The following is a 13,699-nucleotide window of genomic DNA, read 5'->3' on the forward strand; positions in this document are numbered from 1 at the left end:
ATGAACGAAAGAAAGAATTCTATATGTGAGATCCCAGGAATATCAACTGCATTGGGAGCTGAGTCAGTTTTTCCTTTGCCATAATGTGGGCTGCTTAAATCACAGTTCCCCTCAATGAGACCGATTCTGCACACGCTGCCTCCCGACCAAGGAATCAACATGGTCCCTGGTCCTGTCCCTATTGTAGAGTACAGGGTGTAGCAAAAGTATGTTAACAGTTGTGAGTACACAAAACACAGTTTATGCTTGCACAGTTATTTATTAATTTCTGTACTATTTCCCATACAGAAACTGTACCCTACTTTTACCCTGCCCTGCATTCATTTGGACTGCCCCTGCTCAGAGCCTAGGTTTGTTCACCCTGCTGGTCATCCACCAAACCCAGGTCTTGTTGACTCATCAGTTAATTCTGCCATACTGGGAGTGACTTGGCTCCCAAGCCAGCAGACAGGCTTCCCTGTGCAAGAAGAGTGCACTTTCTCTGACTCCTGTATCTGTTGCTAAATTCAGGGTAAGCCACCAGCAACTGTTTCTCTCCATAGTAACAAAAAGGGTTGCATTCTTTCCTGGTGGCTAACACCCTAGGCTGTATGTAGTGAGTCTAGAAGTGTTCATCTGAGAAAGCCCTGGGTTTTTAAAAAATTCATTTTATTGTACTCAGTAGTCCAGACCTATTGCCTCCCCAGCAGCCAGGGGAAAAGGATGCTGGCAGAGAGGACTGTGCCCACGGCGATGCCGAGGAGACAACCGTGCTTCCGGCTTACCCACCAGCACAGCCTCCCTCCTTATAACCTTTTAGATTTAGTACTTCTCTGTGAGTTTAACTATTCCCGGGGACCTGAATGCTAGGCTTGTTTCAACTATTACTGTATTTTGAAAACTAAGGCATTATCTCTATAAGTCACTGTTTTTTTTAAATCATATAAGTGATATTTAATACCAATGCAATCAAGTAGCAGTATTATGTTAGCATGCAAACAGTTATACCCACTAAATAACCATATATACTTAGCTATTAACTTGTCCACAGGTTTAAAAAAATTAAGTTAGCCTATATCATTGTGGGGGGACTCTAAGTGAAAGTCTGGTATACAGGCTCTCAGTAAATTGACAAAAGTGATATCGTGAAATAACCTTCAGTCGGCAGAAAACACCTTCAAGTACACACTCACCCGCTATGTTTCATATGTGGTGGCTTATCCATTCGCACTGCCAGTTTGATTTTTAAGTCAGAGTCCTGGCTACTTTTTGGAACTATCATTCGGTGGAACTCAGCTGTCTTGGAGCTGTTAGAAGTTGGGTATAATATCACCTGGAGGAGACAAAAAAAAAAAAAAGAAAAAAAAGAAAGAAAACTTTTTAAGTGTACAATACAAAGTATCTAAAGGTCTGACCGGAAATCTTTGTATGTTTTCCTGTTGGAAAAGAAGACATTATGCCAAAAATGTGCCTATCCTGTTCCACTCCTACCCACAGCACATGGGTTTTCAACAGAGCCTTACTTCCTTTTTTTTTTGGACAAATAATTGTTTTCATTATTATCACAAAGTTTCCTTCCTGTGTCATTTCATAATGAATTAATAGGACAACAACTACAGTTGAATTGACAGTTGAAAAATCCTTAATAGACATTGAAAATTGCAAGAATATTCTAAATTCCTCAGGGCAAGGAAGTTCAGAAAGAAATAAGCCTTGAAATTACAGATAGCCTGCTTAAAAAGCAAAACCAATTATTTTAAGCAGCAAAAAATACACCTCATGTTTTAATATTTTCACTGCACAACAGCGTGAAAGAACATCAACTCAATTAGAGGTGGAAAAGACCGATTCTAGCATGCGTTTTCTGCTCCCGATCAATACCAAAGAAGAATTTTTCCTTGACTTCATGTTTTCAAAACTATCATGATGATGTTTTAGTGACTGAAACAAAGTAATTATTTTTAATAAAATTGCCAAATTACCAAGTGATTATTTCACAACACTACAGCGCTCCACAAAAAAAACCAACACAGGAAAGAAAACCTGCTAGGTGCCAAATAGATTAAACAGTGTACTTCTCCCTTTGCAGTCAATCATGACACCATGTAGACATATTCAGTCTCCAAGCCTTACTGGCTATTTTAAAATGGGGACACTATATTCCAAAGGACAAGATAAAGACAAGCAATGAAGTGCATTGTATTCAATATTTTAAATAATTCTTATTTTAAACCAATGTGAAAAGTAAACCAACCTGAAATTCCTGTGCAAATGGAGAATTACAACATACTCAGGTACCCTAATATGTTTTTTGTTTGATTTTGTTTTTTTCTGAAGTTAGAAGGAGGGAGGCAGTCAGACTCCTGCATGAGCCCGACCAGGATCCACCTGGCATGCCCAGCAGGGGGTGTTGCTCTGCTGCAATCGGAGCCATTCTAGCACCTGAGGTGGAGGCCATGGAGCCGTCCTCAGTGCCTGGGCCAACTTTGCTCCAGTGGAGCCTTGGCTGCAAGAGGGGAAGAAAGAGCCAGAGAGAAAGGAGAGGGGGAGGAGTGGAGAAGTAGATGGGCATTTCTCCTGTGTGCTCTGACCGGGGAATGAACCTGTGACTTCTACATGCCAGGCCAACGCTCTACTGCTGAGCCAACTAGCCACGGCCTTAAAATGGTTTTAAAGCACAATATGACAACTGGATTTGACATGCTCTGCCAAAAAATGGATTCTTCGTTTCCATATATAAGTGGAAATATTCCTTGAGAAATCTTCAACCAAAGCTCTTTTTCTCTCTAGGAAAGGCAACATAGTCAAAAAAAGCTCCTCAAACTATTCTCAACTTCCAAGTTGTTAATGTACCTACTATTTTGAGATTTTTCTCAAGCCCGTTCTAAAAGTCACAGCCAAATGGAATCTGGCGGATCTGTACACTGAAGCATAGAAAGGCACATCCAAGAGCAGATTAAATAGCATTTGTGTTCAAAAATTATTCTAGAATAAGTTCTTTTTGACTGCTAAACTACCTACTGGAATAGTTTACAGTTTTCTTCTTAAATAACAGTAAATGAAAATAAGTTGATAATTTTTTGCTCAAAACAGTAGATAAAAGAATGGCATTATCAACTTAGAAGGTGATTCCAAATTAGAATAAAAAACAACACACACACACATATATATTTATATATGTAGCTATAGCTGCCACTTTCAACAATTCTGGAAAGCTTTTTCTCTTTCTCCCTGAACCACTTTGTTTAAAAAAAAAAAGTTATTTTGGCATGAGCCACCTACAGACTCAATTCCTTTGTAATGCTCCCTTCTATGTTTATGCAAAAGTTGGTTTTGTTCCAAACTCTAAAAGTCTTTTACAGGGAGGGAATACTTAAATTAAAACTTCTGACAATTTTTTCATTGTCTAAAGGGAATGATGGGTTAATTAAGTAATGTCCCAAAATAACTAACTGCAGATGATCCACAAATTCAGGATTACCCCAGGATTGAACGCCATCCTTTCTGCCACATTTCAGTTCTCTGATGGGGACTTGTAAATGAAGTTGGTGGAAGGATTTACTGCTTATCTCTGTTCAAGCAAATGAACATTCGAGTGCTCACTATGTGGGTACAGGCAAAGAAGAAAATATATAAATGGCTCTGATCCCTCAAAGAGCTCACAGACTCTTCTCATCAGAGCTCAGAGCTCAGATATTATCTGGTAATGTCACTCCTTCCTATTGCTCTTTTATCCCAAGGGTATGCGGTGATTTTCTGATTTCACCATCATGTGTTTGGCTTCTGTTCTGTCACCTGTGAAGCTAATTTCTGTGTTAAATTTCCTCCATTTAAAAGACTTGGAATTGTCTCTGCTTTTCTGGACAGATTCTGACTGATAAACACTAGCACAAGTAACAAATGGGGGCTCACAGATATGAATTACTTCTATATATCACAGATCTATTACTTCACTGTTCCTAAATGCTTTGTGGCAAAAGAACTATGTATACTGGCAAATAAACTTTGAACTTGGCCTTAAAAATGGCTAGTAACCAATGGCTAGTGTGACCGCAGACCGTGGTCACACTCCCTTACATGATTTAGCCAGGGAGGAGGATAGGTCAAGGGAGCACTTCTCCATGTAGGTAGCCTAGTGGTTACCAGGGAGAAGAAGGGACAGAGGAATTCTTTTCAGATGCATAAAAAGGATCTAATTGAGACCTTGAACATAATCAGGGCAGGGGTCTTTACAGTGCCTCCCATGACAAGATTTCACTGCTGTCATTGGACAGTTAATCCTTTGCTTTCCCCAGTTTACTGTTATTTAAATGGGAAAGTTAATTGTCACTCTCCTGCCCTTGCTTCCCTGCTCTGTACTGGATTTGTGCGAGCAGCGGGGGGCTGGGGGAGAGGCAGAGCAGTGGGCAGTTAAACTAAACTTCACTGCATAAGTCATGGGGCTGCAAAGAACCACAGCTGGACCTGCGGGAGACATTGGACTTTGGACTGGATGTAAGGATCGGGTGAGACTTTGGGTTGTTCCCCTTGAGTTGAAACAAATGTGTTCTATGTGTGGGAGGAAGGGTAACACAATTGTTGTTATGCTTGCCTACAGGGATGAACTATGGCAGACTATTTAACTGTCCACTGGGTTCGTGTTTCCACTAGCATAGAACTGTTGCTAGGAAGCACATAAGTCAGCCAGGGACTGTCTTTTCTAGCTCTCCTTGCATCTAAGTAGGGACATAGTTCTAACTAATAGAATATGAAGAGAACTGATCAGTGTCACTTTGGAGAAAGATGATTAAGACATAGACATGCCACCCTGGCTGGTTGGCTCAGTGGTAGAGCATTGGCCTGGCATGTGGAAGTCCCAGGTTCTATTCCTGGTCAGGGCACACAGGAGAAACGCCCATCTGCTTCTCCACCCTTCCCCCTCTCCTTTCTCTCTATCTCTCTTTTCCCCTCCCAAAGCCAAGGCTCTACTGGAGCAAAGTTGGCCTGGGCGCTGAGGACGGCTCCATGGCCTCCACCTCAGGCACTAGAATAGCTCCAGCCGCACCAGAGTCTGTCTGACTGCCTCCCTGCTTCTAACTTCGGAAACACACACACACACACACACACACACACACACACACACACACAAAGAAAAGACATAGACGTGCCTTATTCATCCCTCTTTACTCATCTGCTAGCCAAATGCAGAGAATTTCGATGCTCTAGGAAATGAGAAAGACATAAAATGGAAAACTAGAGCTCTGAATCACCCTGTGAAGAAAATCTACCCACCTAGCAGGAACACTCATACTAGCCTGTTATAGAGGTGCTATTATTTTTAACTAACAAAATGATGTCATTTGTTTGTTATGCCATTTAGTAGTATCTTAACTAGTTAACTAACTACAGTTAATATTAATATGAGTTTTGCTTCATAAATCATCTATAAGTAAATGAATGCTTAAAGAGTTTTATTTCACAATAAACAGTTCTACTTCAATAGGACTTAGTTCATGTTCAGAGAGGTGTGTCTGATGTTGATGGTGCAGTAATTAAAATATATACAGGGGGAGTAGAGGGGGAGGGGAGTAAAAGGGAACAAATATACAATGACAGAAAATGATTTGACTGTGTATGATGGGCACACCACACATCAACAGTTTAAATGCCATAGAAATGTTTACCTAAAACCTATGTGCTCTTATGGATCAATGTCATCCCATTAAATTTTTTACATAAAAAAATTAAAATTAAAAAGGTATTTGTAATATACACAAATTGACTAAGAATTCTTCTGTGTTCTAGGCTCACATCTAAATTAAATTATACCTCTGTACAAAACAGCTAACTTCTTACAGTATTTAGCAAACTAGTTTGTTATTTTTTATTCGTGTCGCTTAACCTTTCCGTACACACTTCATCTTCTTCTAGCCTATTTTTGTCAGCAACACTTTAAATGTCTTGTCACTCAATGTGACAACAGATTTTATGGTTTCTTATCTTAAAAATAAAGCCAATGTATCTTTTTCATAATAAAATGTCAACATTATTTGTCATCTTTGCTAAGGTGTAATGAAAAACACAAAACGGTCTTTTAGGCTTTGTTTAAAATTATGTCAATAAATTCTGTCAGATGTATTATAGAGGGAGAAAAATACTTAAAAATGAAGTGTAAACATACAAATACTGTTATTTAGAGTAATATGGGGTCCAGAAAGACTGGTCTCTTAAAATGCACTTAGGCTGGCACCTCCCATTGGTCTCCTTCTACAGTGAGATACTTCCTTCCTTCCTTGAGGTACGAGTTCAATTTGTTCTGTAACCGAGCTCGTCAGTCAGTCAACTCATATATCAAACAAATTTCTCCCATTTAAAATAAATAAATTTAATCCATTCCAGCCCTGTGAAAAATCCCCAAACCATCATAAATTATGAAAAAAGACATGTTTTTTTTTGTATTTTTCTTAAGCTGCAAACGGGGAGAGACAGTCAGACAGACTCCCGCATGCGCCCGACCGGGATCTACCCGGCACGCCCACCAGGGGCGACGCTCTGCCCACCAGGAGGCGATGCTCTGCCCCTCCGGGGCATCGCTCTGCCGCAACCAGAGCCACTCTAGCGCCTGGGGCAGAGGCCAAGGAGCCATCCCCAGCGCCCGGGCCATCTTTGCTCCAATGGAGCCTTGGCTGCGGGAGGGGAAGAGAGAGACAGAGAGGAAGAAGGGGGGGTGGAGAAGCAAATGGGCGCTTCTCCTATGTGCCCTGGCCGGAAATCGAACCCGGGTCCCCCACACGCCAGGCCGACACTCTACCGCTGAGCTAACTGGCCAGGGCCGAAAAAAGACATGTTTTTAATTAAGAAACACACATGTATACTTTACCAATGCATTACAAAATATATGAAATAAAAGAAAAAAGTGTTATTTAGTACTGTATTCTTACCTTGGAGACAGACGAGTGCGGCTAACAGAGGTGAATGGCGGAGGAGGAGGGAGGGAGGAAGGGATGCAGGCACTGTAGACACGTAAATTAAAACTGCACTTTCTTAACACTAAATGTAAACTAAAACTGCATTTTCTTTACTTTAAACAAAACTAAAACTGCACTTTCTTTACTTAAAATGAAACCACAAAAACTTAATTGTAAAAAAATGCACTTTCTTGGCCCTGGCCGGTTGGCTCAGTGGTAGAGTGTTGGCCTGGCGTGCAGAAGTCCCGGGTTCGATTCCCAGCCAGGGCACACAGGAGAAGCGCCCATCTGCTTCTCCACCCCTCCCCCTCTCCTTCCTCTCTGTCTCTCTCTTCCCCTCCCGCAGCCGAGGCTCCATTGGAGCAAAGATGGCCCGGGTGCTGGGGATGGCTCCTTGGCCTCTGCCCCAGGTGCTAGAGTGGCTCTGGTCACAACAGAGCGACGCCCCGGAGGGGCAGAGCATTGCCCCCTGGTGGGCAGAGCGTCACTCCCTGGTGGGCGTGCTGGGTGGATCCCGGTCGGGTGCATGCGGGAGTTTGTCTGACTGTCTCTCCCTGTTTCCAGCTTCAGAAAAATACAAAAAAAAAAAAAAAATGCACTTTCTTAACTTTAAATTTAACCTAAGCTTAACATTACATATTTTTCATTTAATCATCACCTGTTTTTGCCTTTTTGGCTGCACTTTCAGCACTTTCACTTGCAGGACTTTTGAATAAAAATCTATCCAAAGAGGTCTGCTTTTGCCTGCCTTTTAAAATGTAACGGAAATGTGACAAACAAGCGTCATTAAAAACTGCTGAAGCACGACCAGTTGAAACTTTTTCTGGGTATTTCTTTTCAATGAATCTTGAAAGCTTCTCCCACATTGTTAGCATGTCTTTAATTTCACTTGCAGAAATCACTTCCTACGACTCTATCTCCTCCTCACTACTAATCTCTTGTAGAAGCTCCATATGTTGTGTCATCTGTAGCTCCTTCAACTCCTCATTGAGAGTTCCTCCTCATGTTCCTTGACGAACTGGTTTACGTCACCCTCATCTACCTCCAGACCCATCAACTTTCCGAGGGACACAATCTCCTCCAATGCTTCTACCTCAGTCTTGGTCTCTGGTTCAAATCCTTCGAAGTCCCTGTCTGCAACATCAGGCCATAACTTTTTCCATACCGAGTTCAAGGTTCTTCTTGTAACCTCTTGCCATGCCAAGTCAATAATGCGTAAACATATCACAATGTTGTAGTGATCTTTCCAAAACTCTTGAAGGGTTAGATTTGTATTCTCAGTCACCACAAAGCAGCGGCAGAACAAGTGCTTTGTGTAAAGCTTTTTAAAGTTGGAAATAACCTGCTGATCCATAGGTTGCAAGATTGAAGTCGTGTTGAGTGGGAGGTAGAGGACTTTCATGAATTTGAACTCATCGAGAATGTCATCTTCAAGACTAAGTGGGTGGGCTGGAGCATTATCAAGGATTAGTAATACTTTCATCGGGAGTTTATTTTCTTGAAGATATTTCTTCACTGCAGGACCAAAGACGAGACTTACCCATTCAATAAAAAACTGCTGTGTAACCGATGCCCTAGCATTGGCACACCACATAACCTGCAGTTTTTCTTTAAGAATCTTGTGAGTCTTAAAGGTTTGAGGATTTTCGGAATGATACACTAGCAGTGGCTTTACTTTACAGTCACCACTAGCATTCACACACAATGCAAGGGTCAGACGGTCCTTCATGGGTTTATGGCCTGGCAGCTTCTTCTTTGTGGTGGTGAAAGTCCTCTAGGGCATTTTTTCCCAAAACAATCCTGTTTCTTCACAGTTGAACACTTGTTGGGGGATGTAGCCTTCCTTTGCGATAAGCGCAGCAAAATGTGCGATGTTCTCCTTAGCTGCCTTACCGTCAGCACTCGCAGCTTCACCATGCCTCACCACTGAGTGGATGCCTGATCTCTTCTTGAAATTTTCAAACCAGCCATGACTTGCCTTAAACATATCTTCTGCTGCCTCTTTTGAGGTTGATGGTTCTTTCTTCTTCAATTCGCCGTAAATAATATGTGCCTTTTCATATATTACAGTCTCCATCACTGTATCTCCTACCAGCTCTTTCTCTTTCACCCAAACCAGCAGAAGCTTCTCCATTTCTTCATGGATATTTGTCCTTAATTGGGACAGAACTGTAGTTCCTTTCCCTGGATTTGCGCTTTTGATGGCATCCTTTTGTTTAAGGATGGTACAAATTGTAGATGTATTGCGGTCTTACAGCCTTGTCGGTTCAATCACTGGTACATCACGCTCATGTTTTTCTATTATTTCTTGCTTTACTTCTATCGACATCATTCTTTTCTTCTTCTCACCACTGTCCTTTACACTCACTTTCTTCGGCCCCATGATGGCACACAAAAAAAGTTATTAAAAATGCAAAAATGATGCAAGAACGAGTACAGTGCATGAGATTCGACTTAATTCTGCAGGTAACACCTGAGAAAGAACGAGATGCTGGTGTTGTGCTGCCGATACTGGACCTGTGCACCAATGCGCCTACTAGCAGCAGCTTCTCAATCATGACATGTATCTCGGAATTTTGCTCAGATCTCAAAAATACGAATTGAGTTGCAGCTTGTATCTTAAAAAAATAATCATATGTTGGTCTGCTTGTATCTCAAGGTACCACTGTATTTAGCGTTAGATCCATTCATTAACACCAAGCCAGGAGCATTTGTGCATAGATCACATCAATTGAACTTTGTGACCTATAAACACACATCTTTCTACATTGCTAAACTCTATTTCAACAAAGACCTGAAGAGCTAAAAAACTAGAGGGAAAAATCTAGAAGAACTAAGAGGGGCCAGATAAGTTCTAGGGCTAGGTGAACTAAACTGCCTTTTCCCATAAAACCCTGGAGGAAGAAAAAGACCTCATGACCTCCATAGTTGTACTGTAGCCTTACAGTAAAAAAACAGATACATATTTGGTACAATTGTAGCTCAAAGATGAGTACAACCAGCAATTATTTAAGGAATCAGGACAGCGTTTACCTAGAGGAATTACTGTCCCATTTGGGAATCTAAAGGCTGCACAAGGCAAAAGACATGGGAAGGTACTGAGGAATAAAGACACAAAGCTGCTACAGCTGAACCTCCCTAAGAGTGGAACTCTAGGAAGAGGCATGCAATCCTGATGCTGACATTCTTACTGCTACCTTTGGTTCCCAAGCCCTTCCTCCAAGCTGGATTAGTCAGCCCTTTGTTCCCTGGACCTACCCTTAGTCAGTTCACACAGCTTGCCATGGAAGAACTTCAACCAATACAAACGCTAATTACCTTTCCTGCCATGTCAATTCCCTACTTCATTAGAAGATAAGGAGAGAGAACCCTGTGGGACACGGACATTTAAGGGTTAGGAAAAGGAAAAGAACTCTGTAACTGAGACCAGAAGCCGAGGAGGCAGAAGGAAACCCAGAAGGTGTGACGCCCTACGTCCTACATTCAAGTCTAAGGGGGCTTCAGGGAGTAGAAAGTGGCCAGAGGGCAATGGAGAGGTCAAGCACAGTAAGGACAGGAAGGCTACTGCTTGGCTTAGCAGAGAAGGCACTGGAGCCCTCAGCAAGAGAAAGCTTAGGAGCTTTCTGCACCTGAGAGACTGCAATGGTCTGAGGAAGAAATCTGTTTGAGGAATGGGTGAAAACTTCACTTAACTCTTCTATGAGCAAAATTGGACAAGATGAATAAGACTATGTCAGCTAGAAAGAAGGAACCTTGTGTGCAGAGGCAGAGGGGAAAAGAGATGACGAAGTAGACTGAGGAGGTTAAAGGAATGAGAAGGCTGAACTGATGGAGAACAAAAAAGAAGTCTAGGGTTAGACTGTAAAAGAATGTGTTTGGCTAAGGACTTAATATGTTCTCTCATAACATGCAGTTAAAAGATGCTTTTATGCCAAGGAATGACAACCGAATTTTCATACTTTAGAGAATAATGCCCCTCTATTCAGCTGTAGAAGTCACAAGACTTAATGTGTGGTCAGGCATCTTGATAGCCAAATAAGAGATGAACTGTCCTTAAAAATATATCTTTAGGCTCTGGCTGGTTGGCTCAACGGTAGAGTGTCGGCCTGGCATGTGGAAGTCCCAGGTTCAATTACCAGCCAGGGCACACAGGAGAAGCGCCCATCTGCTTCTCCACCCTTCCCCCTCTCCTTTCTCTCTGTCTCTCTCTTCCCCTCCTGCAGACAAGGCTCCATTGGAGCAAGGTTGGCCCAGGTGATCTGGAGGGCCCGTGGCTTTGGCCTTAGGCACTAGAATGACTCCAGTTGCAACGGAGCAATGGCCCAGATGGGCAGAGCATTGCCCCCTAGTGAGTTTGCTAGGTGGATCCCTGTTGGGCGCATGTGGGAGACTGTCTCTCTGCCTCCTTGCTTCTCAGTTTGGGGGGGGATATATATATGTATATCTATCTATCTATCTATCTATCTATATAGATAGACAGACAGACAGATAGATAGATAATTAAAATAGAGTAAGAAGGGACTGAAATTGTTATCTGGAATTCCACTTCAATTTGTGATTAAAAATCCATTTTGTTGACAATGAGACATCCTTGAGACACAGGATATTTTAAGGAAATGCCCAAGGGAACATCTCTCCAGATGAGTACAGGTATTTCCAGAAGGAACCTTGACTCTATGGGTTTGGTTGACATTTTTCTATCTTTCTTATTTAACCAACAGATTTTATAATTTAGCAAAGATTCACAATGACTATTCCCTTGTGAAACTTTCAAGTATTTTCTTAAGAGCTTGGGACCTTGAGCAAGGTGTATTATGAAAGAACTGTATTTACTTCATTTCAACAAATTTTTTTAGCACATGTTAATAATAAGCATATGGCCTGACCTGTGGTGGCACAGTGGATAAAGCATCAACCTGGAAATGCTGAGGTCGCTGGTTCGAAACCCTGGGCTTGCCTGGTCAAGGCACATATGGGAGTTGATGCTTCCAGCTCCTCCCCCCCTTCTCTCTCTCTGTCTCTCCTCTCTCTCTCTCTCTCTCTCTCTCTGTCTCTCCCTCTCTTCCTTAAAATGAATAAAAAAATTAAAAAAAACAAAAAACAAAAAGCAAACAAACAAACAAAAAAATAATCAGCATATATTTTCTCCACTATCAGAGCCCCTGTATTTTTAGTGTGTGGAGCAAATGAATCAGATCATTTCTCTGAGAGAAACCTACATACTTCTAGTAATATTTTCCAGTGTTATTACACTTGAGGTTGCTTAAGTTATTTCTACTTTGATTTAATATCAACGCTTCCTGTTCTACTTAGTTGAAACAAAGAACACCTGCTCACTCTCACTAACAAAATGCTCTTTTGTGTACTCAAAGATTAGCACTAAGTCTTCTGTCATCCCCATTGTCCATGGGCTAAATCCAGTTCCCTTTATTTTGAAAGCCGGGAAGAATCCTGGAATTTACAATATGAAATTGATCGAACTCCCAAACCCCTTACTTGGCCTGACAGAACCACACAACGTATATAGCACTCTTTGATAAGAAAGGTCTTTTACGAACAAAAACAAACAAATAAAAAGAAACAACAAAAAGGAAAATGAAAGGGAAACTATTATTTTAATTATATACTTTTTAGCCTGACCAGGTGGTGGCGCAGTGGATAGAGCGTCGGACTGGGATGCGGAAGGACCCAGGTTTGAGACCCCGAGGTCGCCAGCTTGAGCGCGGGCTCATCTGGCTTGAGCAAAGAGCTCACCAGCTTGGACCCAAGGTCGCTGGCTCCAGCAGGGGGTTACTCGGTCTGCTGAAGGCCCGCGGTCAAGGCACATGTGAGAAAGCAATCAATGAACAACTAAGAAGTCGCAACGCGCAACGAGAAACTGATGATTGATGCTTCTCATCTCTCTCCATTCCTGTCTGTCTGTCCCTGTCTATCTCTGCCTCTGTTAAAAAAATAATAATAATAATTATATACTTTTTATCCCTGGAATTAGTATGTTAAAGATAGAGATTAAAAGCGTTGTTATTTGCCAGAAACGAACTCAAATACAGAGAACAGACTGATAGCTATGAAAGGGGATGGGAGTTGGGGGGTTGAGAAAAAGGTGAAGGGATTGAAAGCAAATAAAAAAAATTACAGCTGCAGACAACAGAGTCGGGATTGCAGGAGGGAAAGGGGGAGGTGGGAGAGGGTAGAAGGAGGAGAAACAGTGGTGGAGGAAGGCTTGACTTGGGGTGGTGAACACAATACAATATACAGATGCAGAACTGTACACCTGAAACCTATATAATTTTATTAACTAATGTCACTCCAACAAATTCAATGAAAATTTTCTGAAAGAGATGATTAGAATGGGCAAGAAGAGATAAATCCTCCATGCAGAAGAATTCCAAGTAAATTACAGAGCTGCTCTGCCATCGAGGAGGTGTGGGCTACGCAATGATGTCCATCCAAGGAGGCCCGTATGGAAGGGGGAGGGAGGGAGCAGGGCATTACATGGAGAAAGCTGACAAACTACCCAGCCTGGTGTCGAAGATCAGCAACAGGGACACATCACCTTATCAGTGTGCACCCTTGATAGGGCGTGCTGAAAATGGCATGTTACCTCTGTGGTCTTCCTCCCTCAAACACCTTAAGACTGGTCTGATCATAGCAAAAACATCAGTCATATTACAGTTGAAAAATATTCCACAAAATACACCTGACCTGGTCAGTACATCTCAAAGCTATCAGGGTCATCAAAGACAAGGAAAGTCTGAGAAGCTTCCATGGCC

General features: G+C 41.9%; 1 protein-coding gene across 4 annotated transcripts in view; it reads right to left on the minus strand.

Annotated features, from left to right (window-relative positions):
* CADPS2 (calcium dependent secretion activator 2) overlaps positions 1–13,699 on the minus strand; it is a 538,020-nt gene that overhangs the window by 249,492 nt on the left and 274,829 nt on the right. For all 4 annotated transcript variants that reach the window (XM_066262196.1, XM_066262195.1, XM_066262194.1 and 1 more), the window contains exon 8: positions 1,173–1,312. In XM_066262196.1, coding sequence (XP_066118293.1) covers positions 1,173–1,312 — 140 coding nt within the window. The remainder of the gene's footprint in view (positions 1–1,172; positions 1,313–13,699) is intronic.

Source organism: Saccopteryx bilineata, chromosome 2, assembly GCF_036850765.1.
Source record: "Saccopteryx bilineata isolate mSacBil1 chromosome 2, mSacBil1_pri_phased_curated, whole genome shotgun sequence".
Taxonomy (NCBI): domain Eukaryota; kingdom Metazoa; phylum Chordata; class Mammalia; order Chiroptera; family Emballonuridae; genus Saccopteryx; species Saccopteryx bilineata.